Source organism: Aricia agestis, chromosome 3 (assembly GCF_905147365.1).
Source record: "Aricia agestis chromosome 3, ilAriAges1.1, whole genome shotgun sequence".
NCBI classification, from domain to species: Eukaryota; Metazoa; Arthropoda; class Insecta; order Lepidoptera; family Lycaenidae; genus Aricia; species Aricia agestis.
In genome coordinates, this window is record NC_056408.1 from 906212 (window position 1) to 923015 (window position 16804).

General features: G+C 38.0%; 1 protein-coding gene across 1 annotated transcript; it reads left to right on the forward strand.

Moving 5' to 3' along the window:
• Positions 1–763: 763 nt before the first annotated feature.
• Positions 764–16448, forward strand: LOC121725561 (glutamate dehydrogenase, mitochondrial-like). Its single transcript, XM_042112574.1, has 11 exons — positions 764–1054; positions 3399–3522; positions 4367–4474; positions 6762–6854; positions 6961–7047; positions 7586–7752; positions 9223–9360; positions 9865–10029; positions 10562–10766; positions 15143–15285; positions 15909–16448. The coding sequence occupies exons 1-11, from the start codon at positions 806–808 to the stop codon at positions 16023–16025; spliced, it is 1596 nt and encodes a 531-aa protein (XP_041968508.1). The 5' UTR covers positions 764–805; the 3' UTR covers positions 16026–16448.
• Positions 16449–16804: the final 356 nt, after the last annotated feature.

Sequence of the window (16804 nt, forward strand, 5' to 3'; positions counted from 1 at the left end):
CGAGCAAAAAAGGCCAAAAAATCACGTTTCTTGTATGGGAGCCCCCCTTAAAATATAATATACTTTATTTTATTTTTAGTATTTGTTGTTATAGCAGCAACAGATATACACAATCTGTAAAAATTTCAGAAGTCTTAATAATATAATAAAATTAAAATAAAGTAATTGTTTAAGGGTTGTTGTCCCATACAAAAAACACAATTTTTTGTCTACTTTTGCTAAGATAAAAAAAAATATAAACAATGAAATTTTTTGTAATCTCTATTAACAGCATATTAACAGTATTATTAACTATTGTATATAGAATTTAAAAAAATATATAACTTTGACATAATTTTTTTTAAAATATATTTTTCATCGGTCGAAAGTACCCAAATTTGAGGATTTTCGAACCTTAAAAAAATTCATATCTTTAAAAATATTAACTTTATCGTTAAACGTCATAGGACCTTTTTTATTGGTATTTCAATAAAGAATATAAAAAAAAATTTGTTCGGTTGAAAAATAACAATTCCTTGCAATTGTTTAAACAATGTTTGTTTATGCAATATGGCACCGGGTTGCGCCTTGGCAACATGCATTTATATCATCAGGAGGGCAATTTGAAGAGGATCGCATAAAAAAATTGAGGTGGAATAGTTTTCGGTACTCATGCGCCGACTCGTCCTAGTCTAATAGATCATCGGATCAAAAACTTTTTAATTCAATTATTTGAAACTGGCAAAATTATGACAAGTGAAAACCATTTTGATGACATTTCAAAGTCACAAAAAATATTCACGTTAATCGAAATTTTTCCGCGAACATGCTGCTGAATGCGTGCAAGAAGGCGTTTCGAGCGGGCGGGGTATTCCGCATGAGCGTACGCGGGTACGAGATCCCGGAGTACCTGCAGAGTATCCCGTGCGATGACAACCCCAGCTTCTACCGCATGGTGGAATACTTCTACCATCATGCGGTCACCGTGTGCGAGCCCGCGCTCGAGGATTACCTGAAGAGGCACACGCATCTGTCGGATAGGAAACGCAAGCAGCGTGTCGCGGGTATACTCAGGGTATGGTTATGATCTGATGTATGTAATCTATATAAAAATGAGTCGCTGAATGTGTTGCTAAGCGCAAAACTCGAGAACGGCTGAACGGATTGGGCTGATTTTAGTCTTGAAATAATTGTAGAAGTCCAGGGAAGGTTTTAAAGTGACCTGTGACACGAAGTTCACCGGGACAGCTAGTATGAAAATATAAGAAACTAGCTGTTGCCCGCGACTTCGTCAGCGTGGACTTCAGTTTATAGCGCGCGGTGTCAATAAAATTGGTGTCAAAAGATTTTTAAAACCCTGGTACCCCTTAAATCAAAATACCCAAAACAGCCGTGTAGTGTGCACATAATATGATATTTAGCGTTACACAACTTAGCTGCTTAATGCATTACACAACTTTAGCTTTGCCCAATACCCATAAACTATTTAGTATTTATTATTGGTAGACTTTTGTTTCTGATTTCCATGTTGGTTCGTGAGTTATTTAATAACGTCAAGTATAACAATCGAAAGAACCGAAACATCAACTCAACATGGTACCACCTCTTATAGAAATACATATGAGCAAGCGATAGCGCGATCTAGGCGACTCTTGGCGCCATCTGTTCCAGTTTTTGGAACTAACTTAATTTGAACAAATTTACGCATAAACACCCCTTTACAACCCCTTTTTCCAGTAAGAAGTAGCCTATGTCCTTTCTCAGGCTTTAGACTATCTGTGTACAAAATTTCATTACAATCGGTTCAGTAGTTTTGGCACTGTTGTTTTTGAAGTTGATATCTAAGTTGGTAAGTGAGTTATTAGTTATGGGTAAAGTTGTGTAATTAGGGGGCTAAATAAGCTTTAAATTTGGCATAAAATATAAAGTTCAATATAAAAAAAATGAAATACTTGTTGTGTGCACACTGGACAGCTGTATTGATTTAAGGGGTACCAGGGTTTTTTTTATAAAAGCATTTGACACCAATTTTGTTGACATCGCGCGCTATAAACTGAAGTCCACGCGGACGTAGTCGCGGGCAACAGCTAGTTAGTTAATAACGTGTATAACAATCGAAAGAATCGAAAAACCTTGCTCAACATGGTACCACCTCTTATAGAAATACGCATGAGCAAGCAATAGCGCGATCTAGGGGACTCTTGGCGCCATCTGTTTTGAGTTTTTGGAACTAACTTAATTTGACCAAATTTCCCTCATTTTCACCCCTTTACAACCCCCTTTTCCAGTTAAAAAGTAGCCTATGTCCTTTCTCAGGCTTTAGACTATCTGTGTACAAAATTTCATTACAATCGGTTCAGTAGTTTTAGTGTGAAAGCGAGACAGACAGACAGACAGAGATACTTTCGCATTTATAATATTAGTATAGACTAGCTGTTGCCCGCGACTTCGTCCGCGTGGACTTTAGTTTATAGTTGTTCCCGTACATCGATTGAGTCGTTTACGCGCAAATTACAAAAGTATATTGTGTGGGAACCGCAAATTTTTCCGGGACAAAATGTATCCTATGTTCTTTTTCGGGACTCAAAGTATCTTTATACCAAATTTCAGCAAAATGGGTCCAGCCGTTTACGCGTGATGTCGTGACCACGCGAAATATAACGTTCCGCGCAGCTTCGCCCGCGTAAATTAGATATTTCACAGACAAATTAGTCCACAAAAATAGCCTATGATCCTTCATGTGGTCTACTTCTTATCTGTGCCAAATAAGAAAAAAATTGCTCCAGTAGTTCGTGAGATAAGCCGTTTCAAATAATTTCCCTCGTTTTTTTACACATTTTCCTCTAGTTCTTCGCTTCTATTAGTAGTATCGTGATAAAATATAGCCTGTAGCCTTTCTCGATAAATGGGCTATTTAACACTGAAATATTTTTTCAAATCGGACTAGTTCCTGAGATAAGCGCGTTTAAATAAGCCTTTTTAAATAATTTCCCCCATTTTTTCCACATTTGCCTTTATTTCTTCGCCCCATTAGTCTTAGCGTAATAAAACATAGCATATAGCCTTTCTCGATATATTGGCTATCTAACAATGAAGGAATTTTTCAAATCGGACCAATAGTTCCTGAGATTAGCGCGTTCAAACAAACAAACAAAAAACAAACTCTTCCCAATTATAATATTAGTACAGATTATCTAATTTTAGAAAATGAAATAGTTCGGGGCTTATTTTCATGCTTAAAAATGAATTATAAAATCGACACTTTAGGGTTAGTCGCCTCTTAAGCCCAGTTTTTCTGTATTATATATAACCCTGTCTATTTTAATTGTTATATCAACAGCTTTACAGAAACTAAATATTGATCAGAGTTTTTCTCTTCGATTTCTGACTACGATCTGATACCATATGGTGTATGGCAGGTGATGGGATCATGCAACAGCACGCTGCAGTTCGAGTTCCCTCTGCAGCGCAAGAACGGCGAATACGAGGTGGTGCGCGCTTATCGCAGTCAGCACAGCGTTCATCGCCTGCCGTGCAAGGGAGGTGAGTTATGATGCCATATATGATACTGCAGTATAGTGGCGGGCAAGACCTAAATTTGACGTGGACGAGATATATCTTGCAAGGCCCCCAAAAGAATACTTTGCGATGTGGATGACGCAAGAGGACGGATTTGTTGTGAGAAAGAACTTTTTGATACTCAAACTTTTATATATAAAACTCTTTATTTATGAATATTTCAGTATCAAAACTCGTTAATCCTTCAAAGAACCTCGTGGTCCAAGGGACGCGAGGCCCCTCAGACCGCGAGGCCGTGGGCGGTCGCCCACACCGCCCACGCCTTACGCCGCCTCTGCTGCAGTATATTCCTTTGACATATACTTAGCTGTTCCAAAAACGAAATGTTGCAGATATAAAGAGACAGGTATAGATAGACCAATGGACGGTGTACGAATTAATTATCCTGCTCCGCACTGTCCTTTAAGATGTACCTACCTATAGGCCAGACTTAAACTGATTTTCTTTAGGTACCTATGAAAATAAATAAAGTGGTGTTTAGTTACAAATCTCTTCAGCGATTACACGCATTAGCGAACAGTCATAAAAAGTGACAGAGTCAAGTGAGCAAGAATAATACGTGTATTGATTTGTTAATAATTGTTACAGTTGTTATTTTCGATAAAAATAAAAATATATTTTTGAATGAATCAAATGATTTGAGAATGTCGGACTACATGTTGCCTACCACCGGTTCTGGAATTAACCCGGCGAGAAGAACCGGCGTAAGAAACTCGCCATGACAAATATTTTACTAAGCCATTAGCCTCCTCGTTCAAACACATACATTGCCATTCTTCATGTGTGTTTAATGTAATCCACATACCAGGTATCCGGTACGCGCCGGGCGTGGACATCGAGGAGGTGAAGGCGCTGGCGGCGCTCATGACGTACAAGAACGCCTGCTCTAACATACCCTTCGGCGGCGCCAAGGGAGGTAAGGACTAAGGAGTCGGCTCAAACAGGCACATAACATTACAATAATAAAACCAAAATACACTCCAAGTACAACGGGGTGGCCGTTGAAGAATTATTATCTAACGTGGGAGATCCATGCTTCGGCACGAATGGGCCGGCTCGACCGGAGAAATACCACGGGCTCACAGAAAACCGGCGCGAAACAGCGCTTGCGCTGTGTTTCGCCGAGTGAGTGAGTTTACCGGAGGCCCAATCCCCTACCCTCTTCCCTTCCCTCCCCTCCCCTATTCCCTTAGTTACCCTCCCCTACCCTATTGCCCTATTCCCTCTTAAAGGCCGACAACGCACCTGCAGCTCTTCTGATGTTGCGAGTGTCCATGGGCGGCGGAAGTTGCTTTCAATCAGGTGACTCGTTTGCCCCTTATTTCATTAAAAAAAATCATGTCCCATCGAAGAAATTGATTCATAAGCAGTACCTACCTACCGCCTACCGCCTACGTCATTTGGTTGGGCTATGTCAACGCAGGGCCGTAGCTAGGGGGGGGCATAGTGGGGCAATGCCCTACCTTAAAATCACAATGCCCTACCTTAAAAATACCAATAATCGGCCAAGTGCGAGTCGGACCCGCGCACGAAGGGTTATACCGCGCACGTACCGTTATAGAGCAAAAATAGTATGGGACCTACCTAACCCTTAATTTTTTTTTTAACTTTTATTATTATTTATTAAATTACATATATTATTAAGGCCTTTGTGAAAATTTCAAGTGCCTACCTGTTGTCATCATTGATAGTTAAGCAAAAAATGTTGAAAAATCACGTTTGTTGTATGGGAGCCCTCCTTAAATATTTAATTTATTTTGTTTTTAGTATTTGTTGTTATAGCGGCAACAGAAATACATAATCTGTGAAAATTTCATTTCTCTAGCTATTACCGTTCTTGAGTTACAGCCTGGAAACAGACGGACAGACGGACAGACATCGAAGTCTCAGTAATAGGGTCCCGTTTTTACCCTTTGGGTACGGAACCCTAAAAAGGAAGACCTAAAGGACTTGCATTACAGATATTAGACAACAGAAATATACTTTATTCTTATATAAACTATACATTATATAGTTAAGATTTTTATTATACCTTTAAAAACTTTTTGTTCCGTTGGCAGGATTCGAACCCGCGTCCCCCGGATTAAGCTGCCACACGCCCAACCATTGGGCCACAGAAGTCGTCGATAATAATTCTTTGTTCTGTGTATAGATGGCATTTGAATCACGATTACATGAAGCGATGCGTCCATTTAATTATAATCTTAATGAAAAAAAAAGATGTAGTACTGCAGTGTGCGAGTCCACGTTTTCAACTTTAACTGCAATTAATAGGCCTCAAAGACTGTCAATGGGTCACGAAAGAATGGCTGGTATGGTATTTCTGGCCTTTGAAAAAAAAAGAACAAAAAAAGTTGATCTGAACGGAGTTCTTCGCATTTTTAATAATATGGCGAATCGTAGAATTCAGCTGTTTTAAATATTTTATGTTATTTTATTATTAATTATTATTTTAATAAGTTTGCAGAAACAATAATAATCTAAATATATTTTTAGTCGTATCTATTGACTCGTATCACCCAACCCAACAATTAATTATTATTTCCTCACTCTCACTCACACGTGGATCGCTACATCCAGAAGTTTAACCATATTGTTCGCTTGTTCTTCGTAATTGAGGATTTAATAATATGTAGTTCTTAGATATAGTGCTCATGCTTTGTCACAGAATTTTTTTAAGTATCTAAGAATAACTATTGAATGAATTGAATAAATCATTGACCTAGAGATAATTCAAAACAACAAATACTTACTAAAAACAAAATAAAATCAATATTTAAGGATTCGTGTTTTTTGGCCTTTTTTGCTGCATATTGATATTAATGGCAACAGTAGGCACTGGACATTTTTGCGAAATCACTTAATTAATTAATAATACAATTAAAATAACATTTATATTTAAAGGGGGCTCAATTACAAAAAACACAATTTTGGCTATTTTTTATCTATAACGGTACGAAACCCTTCGTGCACGAATCCGACTCGCACTTGACCGATTTTTTTGCTTCCGCCCTACCTGTAACCGACGCTGCCCTACCTCAAATTTGACTGTAGCTACAGCCCTGTGTCAACGTCGTCATCAGTCGGCTGGGTTTGACAAAACACGACCAAAATACGTAGGTCCGCCATCTGCCTATGATTTAGCTTATCTGATAGTACTTAGCGTAAAACTGTCAACATGGTCATCTAGTTATCTTTGACAGGTGTGGCGATTGACCCGAAGCAGTACAGCGTGGCCGAGCTGCAGCGCATCACCCGCCGCTACACGCTAGAGCTCGCCAAGAAGAACTATATCGGTAAGTTGTTACTCTTAGTTTTTGACAGAGAGAAGTACTTTTGATCGCAGCACCACAACGAACGTCCATACAAACACCATACTTAAAAGTAAAAGCCTGTTTTCAGGAGCCGGAATAGACGTGCCGGCACCGGACGTCAACACATCCGGCCGGGAGATGTCGTGGATCGTCGACACATACATCAAGACTTTAGGTAAAGTATCTATGCTCCACTTGCGCCAGATAATGTTAGATAATGCCATCTTGTCACCAAGACCCAAACTGGATGTAAGATAATATTATTTACAAGTTGAAGGTATATAAAAAGATAAAACCGACTTCAAAATGGTTCTTAACATATCAATCCCCAAGTTGAAAATATATTGTCTGCGATACCCACGATAGGGGTGCTGCAATACCCTATCTCAAAAACTGCTCGTACTATTTTCATACGGGTCGAATTGATAACCTCCTTTTTTGAAGTAGGTTAAAATAGCTAAGTATTCGATTTTTTATTTCGAAACTGTAGTCTGGTGGTGTAGCTCGTAAAATATTGACCATTGTCATAATATATGTATTCAAAATTGTCAGTAATAATAATTATTGCAACTTGTTTTTTTCACCCTATTGCAAGTAGGTACTTATATTGCTATCGCACCTGTCTGTGGAAACGAGACGGCAATATTCGTGATCTAGTGAGAGAGACAAGTACCGATAGTAGCTATATAGTATTTACTGACTTATGACGTCAGGTTTCAACGACCTGAACGCTGCTGCGTGCGTGACGGGCAAGCCGATCAACGGCGGCGGCGTGCACGGCCGAGTGGAGGCGACCGGCCGCGGCGTCTTCATCGCCATAGACATATTCATACACGATCCGCAGTGGATGAAGCTGATTAATCTCGAGCCTGGATTTAAGGTACCCTGTGGTTTATGCCTGTAGCTGCACAAATAAACGCAAACCAAAAAAAAATAAAATAGAATTAACTGGATGGGATAGAGGCATCTACAAGTGCAAAGCGGTTTGATCGCATAATTTTGTCCATTCACGCATGATCTGCAAAGAGCAGAGTTCAAATATCTTCCTCTCAATTTTTGTCTCTTTCATATTATGTGCTAAATCTTTCCTCTCAATTTTTATCTCTCTGGTGTATGTTATATTTTGTCTCTATTTGTATATATTCCAAATTTTGTATACTTATATATTAGGTATATATACAAAATTTGGAATATCTATATATATAAAAGAAAGTCGTGTTAGTTACACCACTTATAACTCAAGAACGGCAGAACAGATTTGGCTGAAAATTGGTAGGGAGGTAGCTTAGAGCCAGGAGACGGACATAGGATACTTTTTATCCCGTTCGACAGCGTTCCTGTGTGACTTGACATGAAACGTCAGTCACTATAAAACGTGGTATAACAAAAAAGAATCAGACTTGGAATAACAAAACGAAAATGACAGCTATGTAATTGACGTAAAATGACAGCTATGTAATGACGTATGGATGACGATTTGATATTTGTAAGAAATCAATATTAAAACTATTTCTATTAAATAAATAATTAACAAGTGGATTGAAGTGAAGTGAAGTTTAATTAATAATGCCGCGACCAAGACGATCGAATCTTTCCCGACAAAGCCGTAATGCAAGAAGAATACAAAATACTGCAAATGAAAGGACTGAAGAAGAACAAGAAATTGCACGTGAACAGCGCCGCAATAGTATGGCTCGACTTCGTGCTTCTCAATCACGAGAGCAAAGTGAAGCAGCCCGTGAAACAGCTCGGTTGGCAATGCAGAATCGTCGAGCGAACAACAGAAGTCAACAAATAGATAATTTGGGAATTGGGAAGGGAATAGTTGAGGGTAGGGAAGGGAATAGGGTAGGGGTAAGGGGATTGGGCCTCCGGTAAACTCACTCACTCGGCGAAACACAGCGCAAGCGCTGTTTCACGCCGGTTTTCTGTGAGTTTACTATGATGATAACTATGATTTTCACCTAAACCATTTAATCTATTTTGATGAAATTTGGCATGGAGCTATACTCATTTTAATCATGGTTAAATCGTCAAGACAGGACAACGTCTGTCGGGTCAGCTAGTATATTAATAAGATAAGATTTGTAAATAAATTACGCACTACTGATCCGACAGTTGAGTTTATTTAACTACCGAAACACTTACATAACTAATAACATACCTCAGATCTGTAAAGCAGTCTATTTGACCATTAAAACTTTCGGTCCATACAACCATGCAGTCTGAGTTACAAAGCGAGGATAGAAATCTGTGACTCTCCAAATCTTTGCACTTTACTAAACAGTAGGCAGGATATTTTAAAGCAATCACCCAGCGAAGTGGCCCTTATTATTTTTAAATACCCAAGAACAAGACATGCGTTATCGAGGGATTCGGCAACGTGGGCAGCTACGCGGGTGTGTACCTGCAGGAGCGCGGCGTCAAGATACTCGGTGTTGTGGAGTACGACTGCACACTGAAGAACCCCGACGGCATTAACGCTAAGGTGAGGAATTGGAGGAATCTATTGAGAGTTTTCAAGGACATCTATTTAGGACCACACCAATCGGTTGGTGCGTGGTAGCAGAAAAAACCCTTAATTAGCTTTTTTGATCAGTATTTAAACGAGAAATATTACGTGTGGCACTCGGGGACTGCCGCTGTAAAGTTATTGCATAGCATTTTTTATCAACTTATGTAATTTTAATTCGCATAAGTACGTCTAGTCGCATGCACACAAACACCGGGCCAGTCTGGCAACGTCGCAACGACCGCACGTCTCGACCCACACCGAACAAAGTCTACCGAACTGAAACGACGAATGTTAGGTGTTTTTCGTTACGGATTTTCTTGATTCGGTCGCCGCGCTTATTTTAATTATTAAAGCTTATTAAAGCTATGCAACAGCTTAAAAGCTTTCTAAAAGGGATTTAGTAGAGAATAGAGACAGATGTTTTCAGCACCAATAAGACTCGCCAATAGAATATTTACTCGGGACATTGACCGACAGGATCTATTAGACTACAAGGCGAAGAACAAAGGCAGCGTGAAGGGTTTTCCGGGCGCTCGGGAGGTGGGCAAGGACGATGTGATGTACGAGCAGGTAGATATCCTGGTAGTGGCTGCTGTCGAGAAGACCATCACGCCGGCCGTCGCCGCCAAACTTAATTGCAAGGTATGAAGTACAAATCACTACAATTTCGACTGCAAAGTTGTTGTGCTATGCTGCATCTCCAGCAGACCTACGTTGCAGGAATGTGTTTACAAGAGCCAATAAAATCGCTGCGCTTAACGAATAGCGATGTCAGGCAAATTAAGCAATTCTACTGGTACCCCAAAAAACATTTCTCGCATTGATTGATTGAATGGTTTCATTGTTGCGGAAATTCATAATATTTCTTCCTTATTATTTGCAAACATTAAAGAGGAAACGCTTTATTAAGATCAATTAGAACTTAGCCAACAAAGACTAGGATTTTCCCACGTTTCGTTGTGCTAAAATTTTAAAATTTTCTTCCACGACACTAGCGCTATCATTAAGGCTTCTTGCAGACGAACTACACTTGTCGGCGGCACGCGTCGATTTTTTTTTCATTGATTTTTTTACACTTGTCGACGGCTGCCATTGACAAGATGCCGTTCGTCGGTAAGCACTCCAAGGTGTTTTGACTTTTCTATACTGTAATATTCTCTATATTCTCTGTTAGATAATAGCAGAAGGCGCTAACGGTCCGACGCTGCCGTCAGCGGACGTGGTGCTGCAGCAGCGCGGCATCCTGGTGCTGCCGGACCTGCTGGCCAACGCGGGCGGCGTCACCGTCTCCTACTTCGAGTTCCTCAAGAACCTCAACCACGTTAGCTTCGGCAAACTCAATATCAAGTTCTGGCGAGACACCAATGTTGCGCTGCTAGGTCTGTAGCTAACGCACATAGTACAAATATTAATTTATAAAAAATTATAACGAGTTCCTTGATACAATACATGATATTAAGAAACAATCTATATATATATAAAACTCAAAGGTGACTGACTGACTGATTGACATAGTGATCTATCAACGCACAGCCCAAACCACTGGATGGATCAGGCTGAAATTTGGCATGCAGGTAGATGTTATGACGTAGGCATCCGCTAAGAAAGGATTTTGAAAAATTCCAACCCCAAGAGGTTCAAAAAGAGGATGAAAGTTTGTATATAATAATACTTCTTAACGCGAGCGAAGCCGCGGGCAAAAGCTTGTATTTATCTAAAACTCAAAGGTGACTGACTGACATGGTGATCTATCAACGCACAGCCCAAACCACTGGACCGATCGGGCTGAAATTTGGCATGCAGGTAGACATTATGACGTAGGCATCCGCTAAGAAAGGATTTTGATCAATTCCACCTCCAAGGGGTTAAAATAGGGATTGAAAGTTTGTATATAATAATACTTCTTAACGCGAGCGAAGCCGCGGGCAAAAGCTCGTCTACACTACTATTATAAAGAGGAAAGATTTGATTGTTTGTTTGTTTGTTTGTCTTGAATAGGCTCCGAAACTACTGGACCGATTTGAAAGATTCTTTTACCATTGGAATCCTACATTAATTCTGCTGAACATAGGCTAAATTTTATTTTGGAAAAAAATAGGGTTCCGTAAGATATTTGGGATTTTCGGACGCAAGGTGTAAAAAATCAACCAGAAATGTTACTTTTTTCGCGTACGCTGCCTAAACTATAAAAGATAGAACCATAAAATGTTCTAATCAATTGTAGATGTTATAAATATCTACAAAAAAGTCCGCGACACACTATACCTATCTATGTCAAGTGAGACACAACAACAATTTTTTTATTTAAAAAATCTTGAATTTTTTTGGACTACATTTAAACGCGTTTATTTTACTCATGCTATTAATCCTTATCAAAATAAATTGTTTAATCACTAAGTACAGTTTATGTAGATAATATTTGGTCTTTGAATGACTTAAATTGGACGTTTGGTTTTGAAGTTATGGCGAAATTAAAATAAGTATTACGATTTCTACTGCACGGCCCGTTGCGAAGTGGGCGTCATCAAGAGGAGTTTAGATGTATTAGTTCTTTTCAGAGTTAGAATTTTACACGCTATTAACATTTTCTTAAATATTTGAAAATGCCTAAGAGAGCCAGGTCTCTTATATATTAGTCACTTCAATAAAATAATATGGGCAAAACAACGTTTGCCGGGACAGCTAGTTAATTTATAAGTTCGAAGAATCATAAACAATTTGTGAATTGAGATATCTTCTGTTACTACTAAGAATCGTAAACGAAATACCTATAGTGAGTGTGGCCACAGGTGTGGCAAAGCGCGCCACTCCGGCAAGTGCGCCATAATTCCATACTGCTAATCGGAATCTCCAATTAGCAGTATGGAATTATGGCTTTATGGCGCAGTTGCCGGGGTGGCGAGCTTTGCCACACTCACTTTATATCTTACTAGCGACCCGCCCCAGCTTCGCACGGGTATAAAATATATTATAGCCTATGTCACTCACTGAAGAAATGACTAAAATCGATTCAGTAGTTTTTAATTATATTCATTACTACCCGTGGCCCGCATTAGTCAGAACCGCCGCAAAAGCTACATCCCGCAATTTTTAAATCTTGTAATATCCTCGAAAATATTCATTTAAACCATATGCTGTAAAGGGCCATAAAGATCTATATTAAATCAATAATGTATTTAAAGTATTTTATTGAATAAGGATTATTGCCGTATTGGTTAAAATCGCTTCGAAAATTTTCCATTATTTTAAGTTAAATGTTATTGTGGGATACAACAAATTTTATTTAGATTATTGTGGGAAGACAACAAAAAAGTTATTGTGGTATACTAGGTAAAACTTTTACACAGGAAATAGAAAAAATTAAGCATAATTGTAGTGAAAATTTTTTGGATAGAAATAGTTATGTTAGGCCAAATTATAGTTCATTTCGATGTAGGAAGGTAAATGCCATAGAGGTTGCTAAAATCATTAAAAACTTAAGTTGTAATAAGGCACCCGGTAGTGATCAAATACGGGTAACGGATTTAAAATGTATAATCAATGATATAAGTAAAATTATTGCAAAATTTGTTAACATGTGTGTATCGCAAGGTATTTATCCTGATGAGCTCAAACGAGCAATTATAAGACCGATTTATAAACAAGGAAGTCATTTGGACTATACAAATTACAGGCCAGTAGCTATTTTATCCGTAGTAAATAAAATTGTAGAAAAAATTGTAGTTAAACAAATAAGTAATTATTTAGAAAAAAATAATATTATTACCAACTGCCAACATGGATTTAGACCAGGAAAGAGTACAGATACCCTACTAATTGAGTTTACGGATTTTATTAATGAGCAGCTAAATGATAAAAATCAGATTTTAGCATTATTTATTGATTTTAAAAAGGCGTTTGATACTCTGGACCACAAACAGCTTTTAAAGGCAATGGAGGAATGCGGAATCAGTGGGCCCACCAATAAGTTCTTCAAGAGCTACTTGAAGAACAGGACGCTCTGCACCGTTGTCGAGGATACAACGGGCGCAGATGCGGACATAACGTTGGGGGTGCCCACTGGTTCTGTATATGGTCCTTCTGGGTATACAATGCATGTAAATAGCATGCCTAATGTAGTAGAATATAGTAGGTTATACATGTATGCTGATGATACATGCTTGGTAGTAGTAGGTAAAAACTTGCAACTGATGGAAAGTCAATTGCAAAGTGATTTTGATAAAATAACAAAATGGGCCCACGACAATGGGATAATACTTAACGCCAGTAAGACTAAAGTTATGTATATATGCTCACCCTACAATCGATCAGCAGGAGCAAATGTACGCATAGTGGGACACATATATAACTGTTTACATCAAAAAAATAACTGTCATTGTAACGAATTGGAAGTGGTAAATAATATAAAATATTTGGGTCTGATTATAGATAAAAACTTTACTTGGAAGCCGCATATTGAATTAGTATGTAACAGATTGAGATCAGTACTCAGTAAATTTTATCTTTTAAAAAGAATATTAGATAAACGTACTCTGCTTATGGTTTACTATGCTCTGGTGGAGTCTGTCATTAATTATGGATTAAATTGCTATGGGTTAACGTTTAAAACGTATATAGAGCAAATTAAAAATATACAAATAAGGTTTTTAAAAATAATGGTAGATAAAAGAACAAAAAATAAATACAAAGACGACTATTGTAAGCTATTCCAGGAATGTGAAATTATACCAGTAAGTGAAAAAGTGAAATATTTAATTGCGATAGAAACATATTATAGTGATAAATTTAAAATAAAGATAAAGCATAAATATAGTGTTAGAGAGTCGAAAAAAGGAAAATTAGAGCAAATAAAAGTAAATAATTATTATGGGGAAAGAACTAGGAAGTATATAGTGCCTAAGTTATGTAATAAGTTTAAGTTATTAAGAGAGGAAAAGAAAATAAAGTGTAAAAAGAAATTAAAACAAAAACTCAAAGAAATGCTTGGATATACTAAGAAAATGTAATAAAAAAAATGTAGTCTCATTCTCACACACAAATACCGACACACACACGCAAACACACACACACACACACACACACACACACACACACACACACACACAGACACACGCACAAACACACACACACAAACACACACTTTTTAGTTAGTTCATAATTATGTTACTTGTTAGTATTATATTTTGTGTAATTATTGTATTACAATTGCATGTAATTTTTTGTGTTTGAGCGGAACGCCTACAAACTGCTTGTTCAGTTTGGCGTATTAATGTATACTGTAAAACAATTGTAATAAAGTGAATAAAGTATAAAAAAAAAAAAAAAAAAAAATATCCATAAGAGATAGACATATACCATCGCGGAGTTTTCTGTAGATTTTTTCATAGTGTACAATACTTAGTACATAATTTTGATAAATGTCGTTGCAATGTAAGCGGAAAAAATGTAATTATTTACGACATCACATTAGAAACCCCAAAATTAGGGAATTATTAGGGAACAAAGGGAAATGAGGGAAAAAAATGCCACTTTGTTTTATAATATGTAGAGATACAACTTGAGCAATGATCTAATATTATGATCATTGCTCAAGTTGCAAAATGTTGCTTAAAAATTCAAATTAAGAGGATAAGTACTGGAATCATTATAGGTAGAGATACTTTTTAACGGACAAATAACTAATGGCCCACAGCCCACCACACCTATGAAATTAGGACCAACGAAGGTAGTATTTGTATCAGTTTATCATCTACAGATTCCGTGGAGCGGTCGCTAAAGGAAGCCAAGATTGACGCGAAGATAGGCCCGACGCCTTTCTTCGCGGATATGATGTCCGAGGCCAGCGAGCTCAACATCGTCACCGCTGGCCTCGAGTTCTCCATGGGCAACGCTTGTCGGGTACGAGTACCTATATTGCTATCTCATTTACAAGGAGATGGGATATACACATTTGTGTGGGAGTGAAAGAGACAAAAGATCTTCGAGACGATATCAATAATTAATAATAATTTGAAAATACTTGTAGGTGCTCCGCAAAAGCATACATTACAACGAGCCTTGAAATATCAAATCTCAACCAGATTTCAAACTAACATAAATAATATAGAGATAATGTCGAGTATTCTCAATAGAGCTCTCTTATGCTAAGTACTCACATACGGTTTTGCTCGATAGTTTTACTCCAAATCGAGCAATAACCACCGTGTGGACCGCAAAACTGACAGCTCGCTTCGAGCCGGCTCGATTTAATTAAATATGTCAAAAATGTCATTTCCTTCGATTCGGAGTAAAACTATCGAGCAAAACCGTATGTGAGTACTTAGCATTAAGGTAATCGCACATTTATTAGCACGCACGCGCCGAAAGCGCCGCATTTTAGAATTTGTTGTACGAAATGATGTGAAACAGCGCACATTCGTCCGCACCATACGCGCCGCATTTCGTGTACCTACTATGTGTAAATTGTAATGTGCGATCAGTTTGATGATATTATTAAACCTTTTCTGACGTTATGCTTTCAGAACGTGATGCGGTCAGCGCAGACGCATAGCCTGGGTCTAGACCTGCGCACGGCCGCCTACATCACCGCCATTGAGAAGATCTTCGTCACGTACGACGAGCACGGCCTCGCGCTATAAACGAAACTACTCGATTGTTGACGTAACTACCCTATTATGGACGAGATTACACAATTGTCGACTAGATTACTCGATTGTTGACTAGACTACTCGATTGACTAGACTACCGGATTGTTGACTAGACTACCCGATTGTAGACAAAACTACCAAGTTCTTCAAACTGTCCGATTTTCAGCGAATTGGATAGAAAAATATTTGCAGGTCACATTAGAGTTGACAGTGTATCATTGTCAATGCAATACTTTACTTATTGCGTATTTTGTGGTTGCGATTAGCTCAAAATTGTTTTGTAGAATGTTATGTAATCTAATGCCAACGTCATCAGTCTAGATGAAATTTAAATTCTTAGATTTAATATCATGTATTTCTCGTTTAGCCAGCCTGAAACGAGTTGGCCCTGTGATATTGTTTATGATATATTTGTCGGTGAATAAATAAAATGTTTTAATCAAAATATTTATATTTCACTCAATTATATATAATATTCAACAATAAATATAACTTGATTATATTCTTGAATCTTTTGAAGAGACAATAATTGATAAAATACATGAACGAGCTCTGACCCTTAATGGTACTGTACTAGGATTTCGCCAAATAAAACCAGCTAACAAAATTAACTTGCATTTTATTGTACCGAGAAAGGGTCGCGCCAATTTACAATGATTCACATGGCCTATATATACGATCACAAAAAGTTTTCTATAGCGCGATCTAGCCGGCCAATGAAACATTGCTAGCGCCATCTATTGAGAACATTAGGAACTAAATATACTTAA

Bases quoted from the DNA above. Each gene is read 5' to 3' on its own strand.
- LOC121725561 (XM_042112574.1), top strand. From the start codon at position 806: ATGCTGCTGAATGCGTGCAAGAAGGCGTTTCGAGCGGGCGGGGTATTC. The intron at 9,361-9,864 runs GTGAGGAATTGG...ATTGACCGACAG, and splicing joins CCGACGGCATTAACGCTAAG to GATCTATTAGACTACAAGGC. The intron at 10,030-10,561 runs GTATGAAGTACA...ATTCTCTGTTAG, and splicing joins CCGCCAAACTTAATTGCAAG to ATAATAGCAGAAGGCGCTAA.